The sequence below is a fragment of the Suncus etruscus genome, chromosome 18 (genome assembly GCF_024139225.1).
Source record: "Suncus etruscus isolate mSunEtr1 chromosome 18, mSunEtr1.pri.cur, whole genome shotgun sequence".
Taxonomy (NCBI): Eukaryota; Metazoa; Chordata; class Mammalia; order Eulipotyphla; family Soricidae; genus Suncus; species Suncus etruscus.
This window is the reverse complement of record NC_064865.1, coordinates 10,849,288-10,861,892: the sequence shown is the minus strand read 5'-3', so window position 1 is coordinate 10,861,892 and position 12,605 is coordinate 10,849,288. Positions and strand designations below refer to the sequence as shown.

Genomic DNA, 12,605 nt, shown 5'->3' with positions numbered 1-12,605 from the left:
ATAAAGTGGTATACATGCTAAACTAAGATAACGAGATTACATGCTAAATATCCCTTCATGCCTATAAAGGAACTTAAGAAAATTGTTAGAACTTGTAAATCATACCTGTCTTTTTTTCAGGTACCACCTTTGAAAACTGCTGAGGTAAACCTCAGAGGCCTTAAGCCTAATCTATTGAGGCAAACTGAAAGACATAATCAAACATTAAAAAAAATCAGCTTTAAAAATAAAAGAAAGGGGGAGCTAGCCCACACCAGAAGTTAAGCATGGGTCTTTTCACACTAAATATTTTAATTTTTTCAAAAAGCGATGGGCTCTCATCATACCACAGCATTATGTACCCAATGTCTTGCACCCAAACAAGAGGTACTGGTAAGATGGAAGGATCCTATGACAGGTGCTTGGAGAAGGCCTAATTCCCCTACTAACAGTAGACAAAGGTTTTGAATGCAGTTTTCTGCAAATGACCCCAACCCAAAATGGGTCCCAGCTAGATCTCTCAAATATGTGAACAACATTAACCTCTTGTCCCAGGACACTGAGAAGCAGTTCTGAGGAGTGCATTTTGTATTTTATTCCAGAATGCTGTTATTAATCCTGATCTTGCTTGGATCCAAAATCTTAGGTGTAACCATACCATCTAAAGCACACATCCCTGGCTGGCTGCAGCTGCAAAGGGAGCTGTTGCCTTGGGGACCCAGCATATTCCCCTCCAGAATCTCCGTGGAGCCATTGACAAAGATCGAAGAAAAGTGGAAGCCTCCCTGGACCATCTGCAAGCTTCCTTCCAGTCTCTAAGTCTCTCTTACCAGACTCTGGAATGGATTGGAAAGAGTACAAAGGGAATGGGAATTTTGGTTTCAAAATTGGTTTGATTTGTCTCCGTGGCTTACTACCTTGTTACTTGTTTTGGCGGGGACTTTAGTATTGCTCATGCTTTTCCTTATCCTTGGCCCTTGTATTATTAATAAATTAGTACGTATTATTAAAAGTAGGTTTGGTGCCGTTGTCATGCTGTCGCATACCATTGTGGATTTGGCTGATAAAAAAAGACCACGACCTGGACTGGATTGGATGTGAGTGACTATGGCAGAGATTCACAAGGAAGGCTAGACCTGCCTGGCCCTGGGTTGACCTGGCAGACAATATGAGTAAGCTCCTTGGTGGGAGACAACCTAAGACTGGTTGTCTTTTATGGTCCTGGGACCATAAAAACTGGGCAGCCAAAGATGGGTGAGATCCTAGATAGGGGCAACTTAACACAGGTGCCAGTCCCTTTAACTTTATATAAAACAAATAGGGGGAGACATTGCACCCCCAGATTTACATCCCCAGCTCTCATCCCTGCTAAGCAAAGAGAGGTGATGTCAGTCTTGCATTTCCTGCTCCCAATCTCACTCAGTAAGACAATGTGCACTGATAAAACTTTTTTTAAATAATATTTTATTTAAACACCTTGATTACAAACATGATTGTGGTTGGGTTTCTGTCATGTAAAGAATATCTCCCCCCACCAGAGCAGCATTCTCATCACAATTGTCCCAATTTTCCCTCCTCCCCACCCCACCCCTGCCTGTACTCTACACAGGCTTTCTATTTCCCTCATACATTCTCATTGTTAGGATAGTTCTCAATGTAGTTATTTCTCTAACTCAGCTCATCACTCTTTGTGGTAAGCTTTATGAGGTGAGCTGGAACTTCCAGCCCTCCTCTCTTTTCTCTTTAAAAATTATTGCAAAAATGTCTTTCATTTTTCTTAAAACCTATAAATGAGTGAGACCATTTCATTGTCACTAAGGGACATTATTGCAGAACTTTATTTCTCATGTATACCTTGTGGGAAGTTTTTATCATTATCCCCTTGTCTTTTATTAGTGTTTTACTTTTACTGCTTGCTTGCTTCGTGTACACATTCCTTCACCCTACTCCACCTCTGTCTGGCTATCTCATAATAATATAAAAAATCTCTCATGGAATATCATTAGTTTTCCTCTATATTACTCTTGCCTAATTTTCCTCTTCCTAATTTACAGATCTTGGTTTTATTTTCACCCTTCTCTACCTCCTCCTTTAATTCCCTTCAGATTGACCGAGTCCTAAAAAAACAAAAACAAGGTTCCAACAATGAAAAGCCATTAGGACGTCAGTTGCCAGAAGATATGTGGGGAGAGTCTGAGAAATAAGATTTCTAATTTTTGCCAACTGGCCTTCAATATAAAAGAAAGTCTCTTTAGCGACTTGGGTCCCTGCTGTTATGAATGCAGGAGAAAGTCATCCAGGTCAAACAACATGTCTAGGTTTATAGTGCCATAAGCATTGCGACCACTATCTTTACATGCTTTCTGATTTAATGATGCCATGGGTATTGTAACCACTATCTTTGCATACCATCCTAATCAATGATGCCATGTACCTTGTGATTGTTGTCTCTGAATACCATCTTGTTGCTAAACTTTATTACTCACATTCTGTTTTCCACCTAAAGCCCTTAAAAGCCTTGTCCCTACCTTCAATAAAGAGAGTCAATGCTCTGACAATACTTTCCTGTGAGTGCTCTGTGGCTCACAGTCTTCCGTCTCTTTCCAGAGTCCGGCCTTGAGGCCAAGGGCTGGAAGAGATCCTTACCCACCCTTGCATCTGCCTTGCTGGGGCACCTGGCGTCAGAACCCTACATCTGACGCCCAACTTGTCTTTCTCAGGACCTCTGAATGCTTCTGGGACAGGGGACTCTTCCAGCTACCACTAACTCATTGTGGATACAGGTAAATTATATATATTTTCCTTTCAGGGCTCGGGTAATCATTGTTGTTTTTTCAGAGAAGAGATAGAACCCTGCGACTCATGCAATTCTGTATGTATATAGTCAAATTTATGGCCATTGCATTTTTTTTTCTTTTTCTTGTTGCCTATTTGCTTTATTTTCCTACCTCTCCTCCTTATCTGGCTCTCTGTCAATAATTCTCCTCTGCTGTGCCTCTAATTCTAAAATCCTCTTGCTTCTCATTATGTAATATTCCTATTCATTGAAGCAGTTTAAATATCCCCTAGAATACAGGTCTTCCAAATAAAAATTGTAAGGACCAGAGCGTTCAAGACATTTTGAGAGTGGGAATGACCCCATAACTGTAATTTCAGTCAAGAGTGGCCCTCTAGGGGCCGGGCGGTGGCGCTGGAGGTAAGGTGCCTGCCTTACCTGCGCTAGCCTAGGAGACGGACCTCGGTTCGATCCCCCGGCGTCCCATATGGTCCCCCAAGCCAGGAGCGACTTCTGAGCGCATAGCCAGGAGTAACCCCTGAGCGTTACCGGGTGTGGCCCAAAAACCAAAAAAAAAAAAAAAAAAAGAGTGGCCCTCTAGTAGTATTTCCAGTTTCCACAGCCCCCTCCCCAAGGAAATATGTCAACATAGGGGGGAAATTGTTTTCTTTGCTCTTGGATTCTGGGGCAGATAGAACCATTATAGAATTGAGGTTCCCCAAGTGAATGAAACTGCAGGATCCAAAGTGCAAGGTGTGGGCAACTTTCCACTAGAAACCTTTGAAACTAAGACTTTATTAATTGGGTTAATTCAAAGGGAGTTCTGAATTTATTAAGCCTCTAGTAGACAATGGTTTAAGAAATAATTTGTTAGGATATACAACAGGGATATACAACAAGCAAGAACATATGTTTCTAAACAAACAAACAAAAAAAAAAACGAAGGATGTGCTGTCCCCCCCCCCCCCATAGTTCATGCCATGGTTCCTTGAGTCCCCAAAATTAAAATAGAAGGAGGACCCAGACTGGGTGGAATGGTGGCCTCTGTCCTCAATTAAACTAGACATTTATATCATATAATTAAGTAACATCTAAAATTTGGCTACATTAGACCATCAACCAGCCCATAAAAGACCTCTGGGAAGTTGCATATGTTTAAGAGAATGATAATTCAGGGGGCCCCCCCACTAAGGGATATGTCATGATTTTTAGTAATATGTATTTGGTAATTATTGACATCAAAGATTTTTTTTCTCTATCGTCCTAAGGGATGAGGATTGTAAAACATTTGCTTTTTATTCATTTTGCTTGTCAGTTTGTATTTTGTGTTAATTTGTACTTTCATTTAAATTGTGTGTTAAAAATTGCATTGTGCTTTTGCTACGTTTATGGTTGAGTATTGTTTAGGGTTAAAAATTGGCTGAGGGCCAGAGAGATATAGCATGGAGGTAGTGCATTTACCTTGCATGCAGAAGGATGGTGGTTAGAATCCCTCAGCATCACATATGTTCTCCTGTGTTGTCAGGAGTAACCCCTGAGGGCTGCCAGGTGTGACCCCAAAACAAACAAACAAACAAACAAAAAATCAACCAAACAAAAAAAATTTGGCTAAAAAGAGAAAAAAAGTGTATTTTTTTTTAAACCAAGCAGCTTAGAACTTGTTTGTTATCTGATGAGAGAGAGAGAGAGAGAGAGAGAGAGAGAGAGAGAGAGAGAGAGAGAGAGAGAGAGAGAGAGAGAGAGAGAGAGGTTGCCTAGGGAAATCATTGTTTTTATGCTGATAGATAACCTGACTAGCTAGGGACAGAAAAAAAAATCGGGCTTTTTAAAACTTCTACTGAAAATAAAGAAAAGGACTTTAGAATAAAGAATAAAGAGGGGCCCGTGAGGCGGCAGTAGAGGTGAGGTGTCTGCCTTGCAAGCGCTAGCCAAGGAAGGACCTCGGTTGGATCCCCAGGTGTCCCATATGGTCTCTCCAAGCCAGGGGCAATTTCTGAGCGCTTAGCCAGGAGTAACCCCTGAGCATCAAACTGGTGTGGCCTCAAAAACCAAAATAATAATAATAATAATAATAATAATAATAATAAATAAAGACTTTAGAATTTCCTAAAAATTGGATGGATAATGTTGCAAATAACATTGCTAATTCTGTTAAGTACCCTAATCAACAAAGTGGAAGGCGCAACAGAAAAGATCCCTCCACAGCATGCCTGCAGTACAAAAACAGGTTTCACTGGCAGGCTGACTGTAAATCTAAATTTGATAAAGATGGGAAAGCTTTTAAACTAAATCTGGACATCCCTCAGCCCCGTTACCCCAAGGGGAAGTACTAAACTGGCTGCTGGTAAGGACCATTCACCCTTAAAGCAGGGTTCCCAGCCTACTGGACTGGGATGTCAGGAGCAGGATGAGGTACCCCCTCTCTTGAAACCATTAAGTGGTTAATATGGAAAGATTCAAACAAAAATCCAAGGGCTATAATGACCCTCATACCAGAGGCTTATCCTCTAATCTCTTAGGACAGGACAGATTATACTGGGCAATCATAGGAGGCTTTTGTCTCCAAAACACCTAAAGGTGGGGGCCAGGCCAACCCCCAATACTAGAGGCCAAAGCCCCTCAGGTACTATTAATATCCTGGTGACTGGAAAACTTGTCTCGGTGTAGCACTGGGCCACTCTCTCAAATAAAATTAGATGCTTTAAAACAGATAAAGAAAACCACCACCCTGCCTCTTAGGAATTTTGGAGTAAGGTCATAGACAACAGACTATCAGTAAAGAAACACTTTTGTCAGTTTAAATTCAAACAGTATTAAAATTTTGGTCTTTTGGGGCTGGAGCAGTGGCATGGAGTGGTAAGGAGTCTCTGCCTTGCAGAAGCTAGCCTAGGACAGACAGCAAGTTCGATCCCATGGTGTCCCAGATGGTCCCCCAAGTCAGGAGTGATTTCTGAGTTCATAGCCAGGAGTAAACCGGTGAGCATCACAGGTTGTGGCCCCAAAACAAACCAAACAAACAAACAAAAATCAAAGAAACAACAAGTGGCGTTAGAATTTGCTTGTTATCTGGCAAGGAAAATCGCCCTAGGAAGATTACTGTCCGTATGCTTAGAGGTAAACTGATTAGTTAGGGGGAAAATATGGGATTTTTTTTAAAATGTTCTTATGAAAATAAAGAAAAGTTCCTCTGACTTTAGACATTTCTAAAAATAAAGAATTGGGTAGATAATGTTGCAAATGACTGTGATTAACCTTTTTAGATAACATTATTAATTTTGTGAGTGCCCTAATCAACAAGAGCAGCAGAAAAGTTGTTCCTGCCATTCCATGTCCATGATGAATAAAAAAAAAAGGAGGTTTCACTGCACTGCTGACAGTAAATCCAAGTTTGATTAGGATGGGAAGCCTTTAAACTAGATTGGGGCATCCCTCAGCCCCACAACTGCAAGGGGGAAGTATTAAAAAGACTGCCACAAGGGCCTTTCACCCTTAAAGCAGGGTTCCCAGCCTAAGGGGCCCAGGCAAATTGGACTGTGCCTATAGTACCAGGTATGAGACCTATAGGTTTACTGGATACAGGTGCTGATAAAAAAAAAATAGAGGAAGTTTTTCCTGAATGAGGGTTGACCACTGGACCAGGAATGTCAGGAGTAGGGGGAGGGAGGTACCCCACCTCTTGAGACCGTTGAGTAGTTAATATGAGAAGATTCAGACTGAGATTCAGGGGCTATAAGCCCCTCATAGGCAGAGGTTATCCTCTAGATCTCTTGGGACAGGACACACTGAGGCAGAAGCCTCTGTCTCAAAAACTTAAAGGTGGTAGCCAAACTCATCCCCGATCCTAGAGGCCACTGCTTCTCAGGTCACGTTAATATTCTGCTGACTGGGGAAACTTGTCTGGATATCTTATGGAATTATCCCTTTTGGCAAGCTTCGGCAACCAGTATCCCTTATAAACCCCTGCCTCTTTCAGTAAAGTTAGGAGTGTTCTGACAGAATCCCCCGCGTGGTGTCTGTGTGTGTTTTCTCTCACAGCGGCTAAGGAACTTTTCATCCTTCCAACCTCCATTAGGAACAGTGTTGCTGGAGAGGCCTTTGAGCCCCCTGAATTTCTGATTCCCTCTTATTGCCTGAATTGACATCGGGGCTCTCCAAGAGGGTAGCCGACAATAAAGAGCAGACCTAAAAGGGAGGAATGGATTACAGGACACAAAAGTACAGAATTCAGGAAAGTTCCTAAATATCCCAACTGTGGAGAATAGATTGTCGTTTTACACGAGAGGATCATTGTTCACCTCAATCTGGGGTGCAAATAAAAATAAAATTGTAGCCAGCTAGCATTATCATCTGACACCTCACCTTATCATCCTGGAGCCAGTACTCTATGTTCATTATAAGACCTGAAATCCTTTGTCTCACTATGAGGAAAAAAGGAAGTAGAGGGCCATTTCTTGATTGCTTTCTTTCTTGTTTCCCTTCACACCTCTTCTCCTTGCATGTTCCTATACTTCTAAGTTCTCTGCTGTTATCTTTTTCTCTATTTTCATCACCTTTTTCAGTTTTTATCTCCATATCAGTTCCTTATTTTCTTTGTTCCTCCTGCCTTATCTTACACCTTGTAGAATTGCATGAGTTGACAAGTTGTGTGATTACATGTAATGGTAGACATGCCTTTCACAGTAATATCATATATTTTTTAAATCCAGTAATTCACTCCTTAAAGCAGAGTGTACACACAATCAATGTAGGAGTTAAATTCAGTAAAATATTACATCTGCCATCATAAAATTATTATCCAGTTGTTTGTTTATAGACAGAGATTTTGAGACATTTCTGGAACAGTTTCCACAACATCTGGATTGGGAATTTGATAAGGAGAAAAATTAGCAAGTGTGAAACCAAGACAAAAGATACCAGAGGACTTAAAAAGGTTTGTCTAACTTTTGTCTCACTAGGTTCCCTTCAAATAAAGTATAGCTTTTATTCCCAACAATAAATAATATTAGCTCAAACATAAAGCAGATTTGCTAAATTCTGATGATAGTTCTTTGAATGCAAAGATAACATAGTCTTTAGAAAATTTAAGTTAATTTCTTTCCAGAGAGAAAGCTTGAGGGCATGCTTTGCATACAGGAACCCCAGTTTTTATCCCCTAAACACATATAGAGTCAGGAGTGAAACCCTGAGTACCACGAGAGGTAGAAAAAACTAAAGAATAAAACAACAACAACTTGAGTTTTCTGGCCTTCATCTCCTTTATTTTCCATCAGAAGCATATATTATTGGTCATGAGGGGGGAAGCTGGTTGACCTACATTGAGTGGAATTTTTTAAACAAAATGGTGTCATAGTGAACCCACTCCAGTACACCTACGCAAGCAACCACAGTAGGAGCAAAGTCCTATAAAAAGAGACAAGATAGCACTTGACACTTTGTCCATTTTAAAGCAGACTCAAGCTCATCCACTACCAGTGAATTGAGAGAAGCTATGGTGCCTCCTAAGAGAACTTCAACCATGGTGAGTACTGGATGGTGGTATGATGTTCTTGATTTAGACCAAGCAATCTTTCTGGGAACATCCAGAAAGAAATTATAGATCTATATTATAGAGAGTCAGACTACAAAGATCCAATAATACTGAAAAACAGGAATGTGCTTTAGTAGATGCTTAAGTCATTGCATAGTATTTTCAAGAACTGATGATACACATCAGTTTGAAAGAGATTAAAACGGAAAGATAATTTAGTGAAGGTTAAACCACACAAGAAGTGTCCCATAATGCTGTGCAGTAGGAATGCTTATTGAATGTTTCCAAAAAAAACTAGGATTCTAATATAATCCTCCCATTGCACTTTTGTTTAATTCAAATTAAGATGGGTCACCAATCTGGAGGATTTCATCAATGGTGACTGGGATTATTCTTTCCAGTTTTTTCAATAAACTCATCTAAGCATGTAGGTTGTATTGAGTCATAGTCATAGAATTTTAGCAAAGCAATTATATCCACTAATCAAATTCCCACTTTTCTACTTTTCTATTTTGTTTCAGTCTCTGCTGCTACTACTGTGTCTTGTGACTACAATGAAAGCTGGAATTGCGGCCCCACAACATCCAAGATGCTCAAATGCTGAGAACCAGAGCTCCCCTTCATATATAACGGTGAAACTAGACACTGGAGGCTCAAAAGGAAATTCCAGAAGATCTGTAGATTACCACACCCGTTCCACCTCACCTTGGGATGTACAGTAAGTAAGATTCCAAGATAAGATTTGTATTTTTTTATATTTGCATTCATCAGACAGACCAGTCTAAATCACCTATAGTAGTCTTTTCAAAATGTACTTCTCTCTGGGGAGGGGTACAGCAAATAATGATCCAGTGTGCAATTATAGCCAGCAGGCATTTGGGGGTAGTGTGCTTTCTGTCTGTTCACTTAAAGAAGATAGATTTTTCAAGGAAGTGCTGAGTGATTTCTTTAGTAAAAGGGGGGTAGTAGGCCAAATAAATTTGAGAAGCTCTGACCTAGAAGGTGATTTTACTGACTCATAGTTGTCAGTCAAATCTGGAAGGGCAGAATAAGAATTCTGAAGTTTTCATTCCACAAGATGAAACATAAGATAATGCCACACACACAGATATACACACGTGCAATAACACCTCTCTTATTAGATCTCAGTGCTACTTATACTAACAACCAGATAAATTCATAGAGGTCATCTTTCTAATACTGATGAGCATCCATGTCCATTGCCTATTTAAAAGGTATACATTTATCCTGGGAGACTAATATTCTAATTTTCTTTGCTAGAACTACCATTGAGAATAGTTGTTAAAAATAACTCGAAATTAATTGGCTTTATTTTGTACTTTTCCCATTTGGTCACATTAGCTTATTAGCACCTGGGAAATGTAGCTTCAATCCCAGAGGAAGTATCTTGCTGCATATTTCCACCAGTCTATGAATCAGTACTGATTCACATTTCCAGTACACCTATATTTACTATGTCCCTAGAACAGTGAGTCATTAGACCCCATAGAGAAGTGAATACAAAAATGATTTTTGGCAGTTCTATCTGATACAAGTAGACCTGTTATTTGATGTCTTGCAATGTACCTGAATGAATGGTTTCTTCCCCTTTTCTCATTACTAAGTATAGTTCAATTAAATCCATTTAAAATTAAAAGTAGATTGTACAATCATCTGGAGAAGAGGAAAGAAAAGATCAATGTAGGGCTTATGTTTTTTTCCTAGTTTTATCAGACTGAGATTTTGTTCCATGAAAGTGATGTCAGATTAGAAGTATATACAGGGGTCAAAGTGATAGCAGAACTGGCAAGCTGCTTGCCAGGTGCATAGATCACCCAGCTTCAATCTCTTGCTCTGTATACAACTGCCCAAATAACTGCCAGAAATAAATCCTGAGCATAGAAGTAGTAGTAGCAGCTCCTGAGCACTGCTGGGCATGACCTAAAAACAACAACAAAATTGTTTTGCTGTTAAAACAAAAACAAAAAACAAAAAAACACCTGCATTTAATCAGATAAGCAGCTATCTTGTTTACGGATGTTTCTTTGGTCTTATTTTAGCTATTAACAGTATCTTAAAAAAAATTGTCTTTGTTAAATAAAAGAAAGATTTTTTTTAAAAATTCTGGTTTATTTTAAACATACAACCCATCTGAAGTTAGTCTACTATCAAAAAACTTAGGGGTATTAGGATCATTGTGTCCTATCACATTTTTTGTGCTTAAATATGAGTGTCTTCCAAATACATTCTGTTCAGCCTTACAGCACTTAGAGAATTTGCAGTGCCTATAATGTGTCATTAAAGGATTTGCCTATAATCATTCTTTCCTGTTTTATTCCCATCCAGCTTTACCAGAAATTTACTTTGTTCTGCTTTTTGTCTTCCATACAGATCCAACGAGGACCTTAATAGAGTCCCCCCTGTGATCTGGGAAGCCAAGTGCCGCTACTTAGGCTGTGTAAATGCCGAGGGGCAAGTGGACAGCAGCATGAACTCTGTCCCCATCCAACAAGAGATCCTGGTCCTTCGAAGAGAGACTGGCCAGTGCAACAACACTTTCCGACTGGAGAAAATGCTGGTGACCGTGGGCTGCACGTGTGTCACCCCCATTGTTCATCATGTGGGTTAAGATTCTGCACTCAGCTAGCTCAGTGTTCAAATGTTGTTTCTGTCTGTGCTAGAGAGACCATGCATTGCTGGGGTAACACGCCTATAACCTTCACATGCAAAGGATGTTCTCCAGCCAACTGGGAATCTCGCTCTTTCTCTCTCTCTCTCTCTCTTGTATTTCTAAGGGATATAAATTATGTATTTATATTTAATATGTCCTAAGATAACAGCTTTATTTAACAAATCTTTATTTTTTTCACTTTTAAGACTTGGGGATTTTATTATTTAAACATCGCAATATATATTTGGCATATTATTTAATGTTATTTATGGATCAATATTTATATGCCATTATGGATGTATTTATGGGTCTCAAGTCTTTCAAGAAAGGAAAAATAGTATGAGAAGCTGTTCTGCCAAGGGACATTCTAGAGAAAAATAAATGCTGTTCAAAACCTTCTGAGTTTATAATACTTTGAATATAAGATTTTTTTTCCTCTGTCTCTTAGACATGTGTGATATAGATGAAAAGAAAGACTAATGACTTTCCTATTTATTAACTTAATTTTGTAAATTGTAATTTGTTGTTAACAAATTAATTAATTGATTAATTAATTGACTGTTAGCAAATCTAAATCTCTCATCTGTGCAATAAATATAATTTGTAAAAAGAAATTTTGAGGGGGAAATTTATTTCCTTTCTTGTATTTAAAATATTTCATTAAATGGGGCCTGAAAGATAGTACCTTGTGGATGGTACTTGCCTTTGATGAAAGTACATGCAGCTGACCTAGGTTCAATCCCTAGGTCAATATCTGAGTCATGCCAAGAGTAAGCCCTATGTACAGAGCCAGGAGTAAACCCTGAGCACAGCCTGGTGTGATCCCAGAACAAAACTGGTGTAGATGCTGAGAGAAAGAGACATTCACTCACTGCTCATGGGAATGTCATCTATTTTAGCCTTTTAGGAAAACAACATGAACATTCCTTAGAAACCTAGAAATTGAGCTCCCAAACGACCCAGCAATGCCAGTCCTGGAAATGTACTCTAGGGACCCAAAAACACAATGCAGAAAAGGCATATCACTCTTATCTTTATTGCAGCACTATTAACAATAACTAGAATCTTAAACAGCACCAGTGGCCCAAGAACAGATGAGTGGATAAAGAAACTGTGGCATAGCTACACAATGGAATACTATATAGCTGTTAAAAATAAAGTCCTGAAATTTTCTTATACAAGGATGAATGTGGAGATTACTAAGCCAAGGAAAATGAGTTAGAGGGAGCAGGGTAGACATAAAAATCATTGCATTTATTTGTGGAATATTTAAAAAGTCTGGTAATAATATCAAAAGCAATAGAGACAGTGTCCAGGAGGATTGGTCAATTGTTAGGAAGCTTGCCTCAAAGAGCATAGGGCAGAAAAGGGACCACTATGACAATGATAGTGAGAAAGATCATTCTAGAAAAGAACTGGGAGTTAAAAGAAGATAAAGTGATATACATGATAACCCTTCAGTAACTATATTGCAAACCACCATGTCTAAAAGGGAAAAAGGGAAACAGAGGGGATGGGGAGAAAATCCTGACATAGAGGCAAACAGAAGAGATGACAGGAGAGAAACTTGGTGGCAGGAAAGATGAAGGGTTGGGTGTTGAACATTGATGAAAACTCAATCATGAATAACTTTATAACTATATATCATGGTG

At 39.3% G+C, this 12,605-nt stretch overlaps 1 protein-coding gene across 1 annotated transcript; it reads left to right on the top strand.

The window, feature by feature from the left end:
- The first annotated feature begins 309 nt into the window (after positions 1–309).
- On the top strand, positions 310–10,911 carry LOC125996278 (interleukin-17A-like). Its single transcript, XM_049765223.1, has 5 exons — positions 310–372; positions 2,085–2,142; positions 8,206–8,273; positions 8,804–9,000; positions 10,674–10,911. The coding sequence occupies exons 1-5, from the start codon at positions 310–312 to the stop codon at positions 10,909–10,911; spliced, it is 624 nt and encodes a 207-aa protein (XP_049621180.1).
- Positions 10,912–12,605: the final 1,694 nt, after the last annotated feature.

Excerpts from the sequence above, each read along its gene's own strand:
- LOC125996278 (XM_049765223.1), top strand. The coding sequence starts at position 310 with ATGGGCTCTCATCATACCACAGCATTATGTACCCAATGTCTTGCACCC. Across the intron at positions 8,274-8,803 it reads CTAAGAGAACTTCAACCATG|TCTCTGCTGCTACTACTGTG; the intron begins GTGAGTACTGGA and ends ATTTTGTTTCAG. Across the intron at positions 9,001-10,673 it reads ACCTCACCTTGGGATGTACA|ATCCAACGAGGACCTTAATA; the intron begins GTAAGTAAGATT and ends TCTTCCATACAG.